Here is an 11393-nt window from a genome sequence, read left to right as displayed (position 1 = left end):
GTTCAAACAGTTTTGTTCATTCCCTGTTGCAGCATGGAGGGGGAGCAGGTTATAGTGCCCTGTGCTAAAAGCCTTGACCCGGCCTCTGCAATCCTCTTAGTCCTTGGCTTAGATCCCTCTATGTCCCTGAGGAGGACAAATGTGTTCCCTCGCGTTGAACTCATCCAGAATATCTGTCACATCTTTACCTCTAACAGTCCTTTTTACCCCTACTTTGATGCCAGGTGGCAGAGGGGGGCGGTTCACAAAACGTTGTCATTCAAAGGGAGGAATAATGAGTTGAGTAAAGAAACTAGAGGAAAAAGAGCAAAGCATGCATTGGAATGATCAAATTTACAAAATGTAGTTTTGAAAGAACACAAAACTACATTTTGTAACTGTCTACTTGTTTTGAAGTATTCTTTAAAATCATCCTTTATTAATGCATTTGTTTTGAAGAAAAAGCATTAACGTGTATGTAGAAATTGCAACTAGATGTAAATTTTACAGTAACACTCCCACTTTTCTCCTTTTACAATTGCTAACTGCTGAAAGATTAGCGGGTAGGTTCTCTGACAGTGACCTGCTTTCTTGGATAGCTGGTGGAGTGACGTGGAAATAAGCTCTTTTGGAGCTAAAGCCAATTTGCTTTCAAAGATTAGGGCAGATCTGTCTGAACAGGTTGCAGGTACACCCTCTCTCTCACAGAGGCCTTCTCTGAGATCTTTCCAACTTGGAGATCCAGAGAAAATGGAAAGACAAAATCAGGAAGAAGAATAGGGAAAAAGTGCAAAGTGGATGGTAGGGATTTAGATCTGCATTAGGTATGGAATCAGGCTCGTCTGTATTTAGAAGTGTCACCAAAACAGTCATTTCCAACTGATCTACATACACTAACACAAGAACACAAGAATATATGCAGTGCTGACAGTTTCTTTATTTCATTTAATTGTGCAGCCAGGAAGCAGTCACCTTTCTTTAGACAAGACAATAAAATGACCTGCTGATTTCTTGGGGGAAAAAAAAGCTTTTCCTTTAGGATGAATTTGCCTGCGGTCCTAAGTGGCAGTCAGACAATATCCTTGAAACTCATCTATGACGCACAGTAAAAAGAAATAATGTGTGAAGACCCATAAAAAAAAGATATATTTTTTTACAGGCTCATCAACTTTTTTCTAAAAATCCAAATAACTCTAAGGCTTTATCCCAAGTCTTTCAAATCAGCTTTTTTTTTTTTTTTTTTTTTTTATCTCCAGATGAACAAAAAGGTAGTAGCATATAATTTTGTAAATGCAGAACAGTTGTAGTCTTTGCAAAGAACTGCACTGTCCATAACCGGTTAGACCGGAAGAAGTTGTAGATAACTGCAAATAAATATCAATGCCTTGCAAAAGTATTTGTACACTTTGAACTTTTTTTTTTTTTTACAGTATCAAGTTACAAATTCCAATATACTTTATACATGAGACACCAAGATAAAGCAGAGAAAAATTTTAAAGCAAAAAAAAACATACATGTTTTTAAATTTTTTAACAGGAGCATAAATAAATAAAAAAAACAGCCAAGAGGCCTCAAAGTAACTCAGAAGGAGCAACAAAGTTCTACAGCTCAGTGGGATAATCTGTCGACAGACAACTATCAGCTTTGCACTCGTAAATTATTGTCTTTATGGAGAAGTGTAAATAACAAGAGACACTTTTTAAAGACAAACACCAAAGTCATAATCTGCAGTTTTCCACAAGTCATGCAAGGTACATAGCGAACATGAGAAAAAGGAGCTTTAATGCCATGAAACTAAAGTTGAACTTTTTGACCTTAATGCAAAAAACAATGTGTGAGGGAAAGAAAACTCATTATCTCTGTGGTGAAACATGTTGGTGGCAGTGTGTGCATCTCTTCAGCAGAGACAGGAAAACTGATCAGAGGTGTTAAAAAATAAATCCTGCTAAAGTCTGCAAAAAACCTGACACTGTACAATTTTTTTTCCCTGCTATTTTTACAGAAACACACACCAACGACGTGCAGCTGTGTGAAAGATTGTTTACAGTATATATGCAAATGAATGCCAAGAAATTATTCTTTTCCTTTTGTAGCCTGAAAAAATGCTACTTGGGGTTTATCTACCACATAAAATCCCAGTAAAGAGTATTAGAATTTGTGGCTAAACAAAATAATCAAGGGGTAGTAGTACTTTTGCAAGGCAATGTAAATAAAGCAGATGGCAAACATAAAGATTTTGTAATTTTCTTTGATAACCATATCTAAATCAACTGCATCTGTAAACATGATGTCCCACCCACACCCTCTGCCCCCCACCCTCCCAAAAAAAAATTTTTAATAACAAAAAAATATATATATTTTGGTAACACTTAAAATTAATCAAAATGTTTTAGAGCACTAGCAAATAAATTAGCACATTAACTATTTAAGCTCTTAGATAAAGCAGTATTAGAATCCAGAGTACAAAAATTGGAGGTGAACTTTGGTTGTAAATGCTGAGCAGGTGTGCATTTTCTGTGACATTTTGGTCCTAACAGGGTCCAAAACACAGTTGGACAGAAGAGCATGGAGCCTATGTGACCAGCATTTTGCTTTTCTTCATTAACAAACTGTTTTGCAGACAACCAACACAACTGTCTTCCGTCTAAAACCAGAAGCTTTTACAGACTTGCCCATAAATACACACCCGACACCCGCTGTTCTCCTCAAGTTGGTCCCGAATCATGTCAATCTACATTATCTGCAGAAATGATTGTCTTGTTTATTTCTCCCCTCCCTTCCCTCCTTCTCCATCCACTTTTAGATTGTTGCCAGGCACGTGCCTCTTTCTTCTTCACTCCCTTTTCGCTCTTCCCTTCTTTTGCCTCTTCCCATTTTCCTCCACTTCTTCCATGTTGCTGTGGCCGTTAGTCACAGCAGATGTGCCGTTGGCCACTGGCTTGCCGCCTTTGTGCGATGAAGGTTTGCGTCTGTAGGCGTGATAGTAGAAGTTGGCGAAGAGGATGATGAAGGTGACAGCATAGCCAATCAGAGCCCACTGCATCCAGCAGGGAAATGGGCAGCCAGTGTAGAGCGAATAACCGGCGTGGCCGATGGTTACATGAAACTGGATCTGTTAAACATGGAAAGTATCTAGATTTAGGAAAATATATTCAATTAAAAAACACTTTAAACTCATGTTGAGACATCGCTGTGGTTCATTCAGGCTGCAAAAGACGAGAGAGAGCAAAACTTTCAGCTGAATATTGGAACAGCAAATTGTTCTGTTTTTTTTTTTCCTTTTGAGCTTTCAGTTATTTGGAAATGTAGGCACCTTTACAGGAAAATCAGATTTAAGAAATTGCTGATAAATACATGGAGATTTCTATTTTAGCTATACTAGCTGTGCTGACAAAGCTGGTAAACACATACACCAATTTAAGATGGTAAACCAGCTTAAAACATAAAATAAATATAATTTATCTTTGATTTAAAATATCAGGTTGTTCAAAATCCTACTTATTTACACTTAGATTATTCAGCTGAATAATTCTACAATAAATACAGATTCTTTAAAATTCTTATTTAGTGAAAAGGACAATATATCTGTGAGTGAACTCTGGACTATTTTTTGTCCACTGTTATTAGAGATGCTTAAAAGTTTATTTGTGAAACTTTTGAATACATCCACCTAGGTCATTCTTTTTTTCAGATACATATTTTTAAATTCTTCAACTTTCTGATAAGTTACAAAAGACACAACTTCTGAGCGTGTGTTGGGTGACATGTGACAAGCCCCTTGGAGCTCAATTGCAGGGTGCGAAAGATGCAAGAACCAGCCAAAGTCTGTATCAGCAGGTCAAAGGTCCACAAACACCAAACATTGCAAAATTGGACATAAAACTCAGGTAAATACACAAAACATAAATAAGAGAACCACAAACAATGCTGTAGAACTTGAAAAATTGGTTTTATTTTTGTGTGAAACTTATTAAAATAAGATGCTTTTTACTCTGTGCACCAAAAATATAACTCAGGTTGAGGTCCACAAAAGGAGTTTAAAGGCTTTTAAATTGTTTTATTCACATATAAACCAATGATAATTAATAAAAACTATTCTATTGACCCATTATCTATCAAAATAGTACAACTATATTAGGACGTTTCAAATAATCTTGCATTTTTAGGTAATCTTTTAAGGAACACTTTGTCAGGTTTGTTATACTCTTGTTTTTGCTTTGGGCTGGCTGATCAACACGGACAGAATATCACTAGAATATGAACAAAAACTAAATATTTAGCATCTGATAACACCAAAGTAAATAGAAGTGCAGCATGTAACAAAAAATAACAGATTTAATAGCCTTTTCCTGTGGTTTATATCCCCCTAATAGTAAGTGACAGTCATGTTTTAGGCATAATAATGTGATCATTAATGATTACTAATGAAGCCCTTTCTTTAGATAAACAATATAGAATTATTATACATAAATGCTATTTTAACCTAATATCAGAAATATTCATTTACAATTATTAACTGAGTTCTTACCTAAAAGAGAGACATCACCCTCCCAAAATTATCCCATGTTGTTCATATACATATCAACAGAAATACTTTATAACTATAACAGACCCTGAATAAATGTCTAAACAGTAAAAAGAGAGAGATGGTGTTTTAAGAGGAATTTAACAATGAGATTTTTTGTGTGCAAGGTGCATCCTTAAATGTGTTACTCACCATCTGAATTATGGTGAGGTATTTCTTCCACCAGAGATACTTTTGCATATGAGGTCCCAAGGCAGCCAGGCCATAGTAACCGTACATGAGGACGTGGATGGAAGAGTTGATGGTTGCACCGAAAAATGCTGTAGACAGGGTCAAGATTTGTTCAGATGTAATTTTGTCCCGGTTGTTAATAAACCTCCAGCAAGCACAAAAGATCGGTTCATCTGGACTGTAGAACAAAATCACACATGCTTTTACTCACACTGTCCACCAGGGACCCACTTGATACCAATCCACCAGAGGATGAACATGGTACAGTGATGGTAGACGTGGAGGAAGCTGACTTGGTTGAACTTCTTCCTCAGTATAAAAAACACCGTGTCCAGGAACTCCACCCCTTTGGAGATGTAATACCACCAAAGAGCAGAAGCTATCTGGAGACATAAAGGAGGCAAGAATGCATTTGTGATGGTAGAGGTCAAACATCTGCACAGGAACACAACGTTTAGGTAACGCAGGTCATAGACATTAAGGATGGTTTCACTTTAAATTAGTGTAAAATTAACCTAGGTTTTATCCACTATTTTTGAATCAAATAGTTTATGTTGTATGTTTCCATTTACCAGGTCTATTTTACAAAATTGCATTCACAGAACAAAATTAATTAGGAAGTGTGAACCACCTCTGTCTTCAGTTTAAATAACCATCAGTGACGCAACAGTGTGGGAAGTTTGTAAAATAGACTTTCTATGAATCTTTAAAAGGTGAAGTTGTTTCAAACTAGCACAAGAACGCTTTTGCAACTGGTCCCACTGACAAGTCAGCTCAACTTCCCTGTGAAGATTCATTTTACCACATCAAGCTGGTTCAAACCTCTGCCTCAAAAAAAATAAGATGTGGACTGCTGACATCTGCTCTACACAATCCCAGTTTAAAAAACAAACAAACAATACTTTAGGCTTAAAAACAAACAAAAAAAATAAAATAAAGAAAGGTAATTTCATTTGTATTTTTCTTAAAAATGAAAAGTATTCTTATATAACAAATCTCCATCTATACTTTTGCTTAACCCTGTTCTATTATTTGCTGAGTGTTGGACATGCACATGGTTCACAAGGCCATTCTCTAAAAGTCACTATGATAACTCTGACCTCTGGAGTCCCTCCCACTGAGCCAGAGCATGCAGCGCTGCAAAAGGAGGTGGAGCTGCAGCTTAAAGGTGGTGTGACCAATTACCACAACCTCTTTGTCCTAAAATGCCAGGCTCTCATCATCTCTCTGTTTCTCTCCTGCTCTGATGCCCAGAAGAATTAGCGATCTCCTTATCGTCAGCAACAAGATTACAGCATCACTCCACCTGTTAGCTACGGGGAAAGCGCTCGAGGCCGTGTGCCCGATTAGCAACCGCCTTAAACGTCAACATTTGTTAAACGAATACAATTTTCTCCAGGCAAGATAGGATGTGTGGACAGATTAGCTTAGTGAAAGGTGCAAGTGGGGAAGCTTACCCTGACTTCATTCACATCATTTGAGTAGTTGACAGGCTGACACAGGTAGCTGTATCCAGCAGCTCTTGATGCTAGTAGGAGCTGACAAAACAAAAGGCAAAGTCAGATCAGGGCCGGGGAGGGACGGCCAATGCAATGAAATGATATGTTAAGATGATTCATCCCAGAAAGACAGAGTAACAAGCATTTTCAGACATTTGTATCAATAAAAAAGTTCATTTCAGGAACAATCTTTAAAAGCATTTCAAATGTATGTTGTAAATAATTCCAAACGATCATAAACCACTAATCAAATTAATCAATTTTGACTGAATTGAACTGTATCTACTTTGATCTGAACTTGGCTATGTGATATTGGAAAATAAATCAGACTGAATTTGATGCTACACTTTTGGAAATAACTTTAGCCTGCTTTTCTTGTAAAAAAAAAAGAAGTGTGGATTACCTTTGTAATAAATGGGTGCTAAACAATTAAACTGGATTGAATTACTTTTTGTCACACTGTTATACAACAGGCTGAAGGCGTATGAATGGGAGAAAATAGCTAAATGTTAAGTAAATTAAATGGATTCTTTAAAGGCCAGTTTTATTTTTATCACTCAATGGTCTTTGACATACATTATAAGACTGTAAAATTAAAACAATGCTATCTGTCCAGAGTGGCACCAACCTCTTTGGCGATGTAGAAGTTGAGGACCACCATGCTGAAGTTGTACACTATGAGGGTCTTCCTGAGTGTAAAGGGTTGGCGGTCCTGCATGTACCTAGGCCCCGCCCACAGGAAGATCAAGTACAGGCAGCTGATGGCCAGGGTGGGAGAGGGAGAAGACATCATCGGCCAGTTCTCCACCCTCTTGTCTGGGCAAAATGGAGGGTTTCCATTATTATTGAGTTTCTACAGTTGTTTAATTAGTTTATGCATAAACATTTTAATTAATCAGTTGAAATGTTACTCACACCATGTAAATAACATTTAATTTGAAATGCACCAATCACCAAGCATAGAGACAGAAGACAACAAATTTTCTCTTGATTTACAAGGTCAAAAAAAAAAAAAAAAATTCTTCATTAAGTGCATCAAAACTAAGAATTCCTACTTTTTTCAGTTCATTAACACATCAACCACCAGAGTGTGCTTTGAAGCACTTTTCTGAGTAAAAAATAAATCAAATAAAAGTTACCATTTGGTGTATAAAAGCAAAAGAACTTGTTATTATTGGATTCAAAACCATCATGTATTTCAATGAATCTCCAACACAATTTTTTTTTCTCTTTCATGTCTTGAGAAATGTGCACCTCCACATTTCAGCAGATGATTTTAATGCAAAAGATTCAAGTTTACATTGTTGTTTCTGTTTGTCTTATGAAACCACTTCAATACCTTGGTGAAAGAAACAAGAACTTAAAACTTTGAACTATTATTGCTTATTCTAACTGGATATAGCAGAATAACTAAATTAAAAAATGCAGTTTAGTAAAATGTAGCACACATCCATCCTGTCTATGTCACATCGATGTTGAGTCTAAGGCTCAGGCCTGGGAAAGCAATACAACAATGTACTTTTATAAGTTTCAAATTCAAGTAAACAATTCAAAGACAGTTCAAGACATTCAAATCTTTACATGTGCATCATAAGCCACGCTGCTGGTGAGAGTGGATCAGGAATCGGTGAACCCATCTTACCTGCTATAGTAAGGCTCCATTTATAAAACTCTACTGTGTCATTCACAAGATGTGTTACAACCTCCATGGCTCTACCGTTGCTTGGGATTAAACTGCAGAGACAGAAGACACCAAAGAGACACAAAAATTAAATTACAAGTCATGCACACCACATCAGTAAGACACAGGGCTACGCCCTACTAGCCTGAGTGGGTACTAGTTTTGCAAACAGCTGCAAGACACAACACATTGTGTTTTTATTGCTCCTGTTAGGGACAGCATAAAATTCTTATCTTTGACAAAACAGACTTTAAATGGATGATTGCATATAGACTTAGAAGTCAGAAGTATATCACAAAAGACAGATTTATTTACATAGAAATGGAGATGGTAGCTAATGTTCATCCGCTTATGAGCCCATATTACATTATGAGCTCTAGAAACTCAACATTCTTGATCAAAACTTATCAATTTAAACATGTTAAAATATACTTTCAAGCAAGTTACCTCAACACAGGATTACTTCTTGTAGAAGGGACTCACATGAATTTAGCAACAAACTTTCAGTTAAATTAATATAGCATGTTTTGTGCTGATTTCATGTTAAATTTGATTGGTTTGGGAAGCTGGAGCTCAGATCTGGGAAAGAGCTTACATCCTAGCTGGGTGAATCTCAACTAAATGTAGGAAAACCAGCACAAGCTATCTCTTCTGGTGCTAACTAGTCATAGCAGTTTAAGACGTCCGCGAATTCTTTGCATGACACACATTCAAACCCTAAAGAGGCATGTTCACCATTAGAGGTTGTATAGTATGGAACTATAACACACAAAAGACACAAATGACAAAAGATTTTCTGATAGAGGTCCTAGTTTTAAACTAGACAAATAATTAAGGAACAAGATTTTCTATATCAAGCCTCAAAACATACATCACTAATCTTTACCTGATTTATATTTGTAAAAAGTGCACCCAAGGACATGGTCCACCTATTTTTGCATGTTGGTTGCTGCTATATAAATGGTGAACGTTGAAACTTAAACACATAAAGGTAATGAATTTGGATTCAAAACGATCAGATTTTCCAGTGTTTCACCAGCCTGATCTGGCCTTTCAGAGCGGATCAAGGGAAAATGGTTGATTCATATCACTGACTGATTAATTGGGTAGTTTCACTATTTTTCACTACATTTCACAGCCCCATAATCAATACTCAATTCGGGGCTGGTCTGTGACCTCTGGTTTCCCCAATCTGCGTTTGGACTGCAGGAGACATTTTTATTGTATGAGTAAAGTGGAAAATCTAATCTCCATTTACAAAGAGAAGGCACCCACTAACTTGGCTGTTCTAAACCCTGACATTTATGCAGAATGAGTAAAGCTCAAATGTGCAAATATGGAGGATGGAAAAGAGCTTTTAGCTGAGTTTTGGTGACCCACCCGCAGACTCGTATTCAGTTAAGGGACTTGTACAAGCTTTGGGCAACTCTGGATGTCTGGCTCACTGAGACTAATAAGGGTGCCTTACATAACAAACAGCTCTTATCTGCCACAGAGTTGAGAGCTTTTGTCTTTATATTAATCTATTATTAATCCAATGAGTCAGATCAGCTGTCCTTTAAATAATTAATAGCCAAGTATACAGTAACTACTTTACCAATGTGAGTGTTCAGGAAAAGAGCTGAGTAATTCAGTCCAGCGTTCACATAGGTGAAGGGATTAAATAATCTGCAGAGATGGACAATCTTTGAGGGATTTTGCATGATAACACATCAGGATGTAGTCCAACCAGCAGGCAGACACAGGCCAGATAAGAGATAGAGGGTGAAGCGTAACAAAAAGACTGGGGCGCATGTGTCAGCAGGTTTCAGCTCTGGCCGCTCAAGAGGCTTAAATTCAATTGATCAACGAGCTTAGATGAGGGCCTAAGTAGAAAATGCCCAGAGAAACACGGAGTCTGATCGGTGAATATCTAAATGCATGTGCTGGAAAATACAAAAATAAAACTAGAGTTCCCACATATTCACAGCCAGTCATGGTTTAAAACTACTTTGCAAGCTAAGGTGGCTTGCTGGATTTTCCTTCATGTTTGTAACAGGTGGTTGGCTGAAAGGTGTTGAGAAATAAGATACAGAAAAATAAGAACAGAAATAGCTAAATGCTATTATAGGTTTAAATTATTTCCAAAAAATAATTTCAAATCAAAACCTTACACAGTTAAGCTCAACAGGTTTGAGACTATAAATTAAAAACATACCCAACAATACAGACACACAGTAAACAACACAAAAACACACAAACATTAGGAGCTACTTACGTCTTTGATAATTAACAGTGTACAATGACATCCGGTGCAATGTGATGCCCAACCCCGTTCACTTCGCCCCTCTTCTTCTCTGTTTTCCTCTTCTTCTTCTCTGACCAATACCTAATCAGTTTCTGCGTCGCTACGCTCGCACCTCCACATTGAGCAGCAAATATATTTTGGCAAGAAACTAGACAAGGCAAGTGGAAAAATAAATATCTATGTCTAAAGAGTGGCGCAATACGCACGAGGTCCGCTCAGTCGCATCATCTTCCTCCAACCTCCTGGACACTGAAGAGACAGATGGAGGCTTCGCGCATGCGGACTTTGTCGTCTCCCGTGCTGCGACTCTGTGAGGCAATTAGCCTATTTTCCTTTGCTTTTCTTAAGTAGGCTATCCGCTACTCGGGCGTTGCACCAACCTTTCCCGAAACCAAATTTACACACTAAAATTAAAATAATCGCTACAGGCAACAATAAATTCCAACTATATAAAATTTTGTCTTTTCAAATGTTTTCATTTAGGCCTTGTAAATATGTATCATTGCTTAATGAGGTCCTGGACTGAATTTAGCTTCACGTTGTGTCTCACCGTTTTCCAATTTAAATGAAACATTGCATAATATTGATGATTCATATTAGCTCTAATAATTTCCAGATGATTTAGCAGACTATAAATAGTTGTTGAAAAAAGGGTTCATAGCCAACATAAAAAATCCTGACGAAACAAAACATTATTATTATTTTTTTTTATTAACTGAATTGTTTACGGAATGTTTTCTGCAAACAATTTTTAAAAACACCTATTTTTTGTTTGTTAGTACCCGCATTAGATACATTTGATTGCAACTGAGGTGTTGCAAGATTTACATGCATGTAGTATGAATTATCTAATGATGGTACTTTGGATCAGAGCACTTATTTAACCTATCTAAGGATGTTCAAATATATGTTTTTGGGGTTTGCTGACATATTCTGTCAGGGTTTGTGTAGCTCAGAAGTTTATACTAAGAAGCAGAAGAAGTAAAAAGTATTGGCAATTTCCTGCTATTGACTTATTTTTAGGATTTTCTGTTGTTGTGCAATTTTAAGTGATTGTACCATGTGGAATGATGAAATGTTGAGGCTATTCAAGGAGAACATGCAATATTTTTTATTATTTTGAATGAATACCACTTGCCCTGCGACAGACTGGCAACCTGTCCAGTGTGAACCCCGCCTCTCGCCCGGGAC

The 11393-nt window shown here is 37.0% G+C and overlaps 1 protein-coding gene across 2 annotated transcripts; it reads right to left on the bottom strand.

Moving 5' to 3' along the window:
* Positions 1–896: 896 nt before the first annotated feature.
* elovl4b (ELOVL fatty acid elongase 4b) lies at positions 897–10461 on the bottom strand. Of its 2 annotated transcripts, XM_044106313.1 has the most exons (7): positions 10173–10461; positions 7877–7968; positions 6863–7050; positions 6193–6273; positions 4947–5118; positions 4697–4824; positions 897–3091 (listed from the first exon to the last, which is right to left on the bottom strand). In XM_044106313.1, exons 2-7 carry the CDS (start codon positions 7941–7943, stop codon positions 2813–2815), a joined length of 915 nt encoding a protein of 304 aa, XP_043962248.1. In that variant the 5' UTR covers positions 7944–7968; positions 10173–10461; the 3' UTR covers positions 897–2812. The 2 variants fall into 2 exon arrangements, with proteins under 2 accessions (XP_043962248.1, XP_043962249.1); XM_044106314.1 differs by lacking the exon at positions 10173–10461 and having other exon boundaries at positions 2358–3091; positions 6863–7045; positions 7877–7961.
* Positions 10462–11393: the final 932 nt, after the last annotated feature.

The sequence above is a fragment of the Gambusia affinis genome, linkage group LG22 (genome assembly GCF_019740435.1).
Source record: "Gambusia affinis linkage group LG22, SWU_Gaff_1.0, whole genome shotgun sequence".
Classification (NCBI taxonomy): Eukaryota; Metazoa; Chordata; class Actinopteri; order Cyprinodontiformes; family Poeciliidae; genus Gambusia; species Gambusia affinis.
This window is presented reverse-complemented; position numbering and strand designations above follow the sequence as displayed.

Coding starts and splice junctions, on each gene's coding strand:
- elovl4b (XM_044106313.1), bottom strand. CDS start 7,943: ATGGAGGTTGTAACACATCTTGTGAATGACACAGTAGAGTTTTATAAA. Junction 7,051..7,876: donor ATGGAGCCTTACTATAGCAG/GTAAGATGGGTT, acceptor CATTTTGCCCAG/ACAAGAGGGTGGAGAACTGG. Junction 4,825..4,946: donor GTGGGTCCCTGGTGGACAGT/GTGAGTAAAAGC, acceptor CCCTGTCTACAG/CATTTTTCGGTGCAACCATC.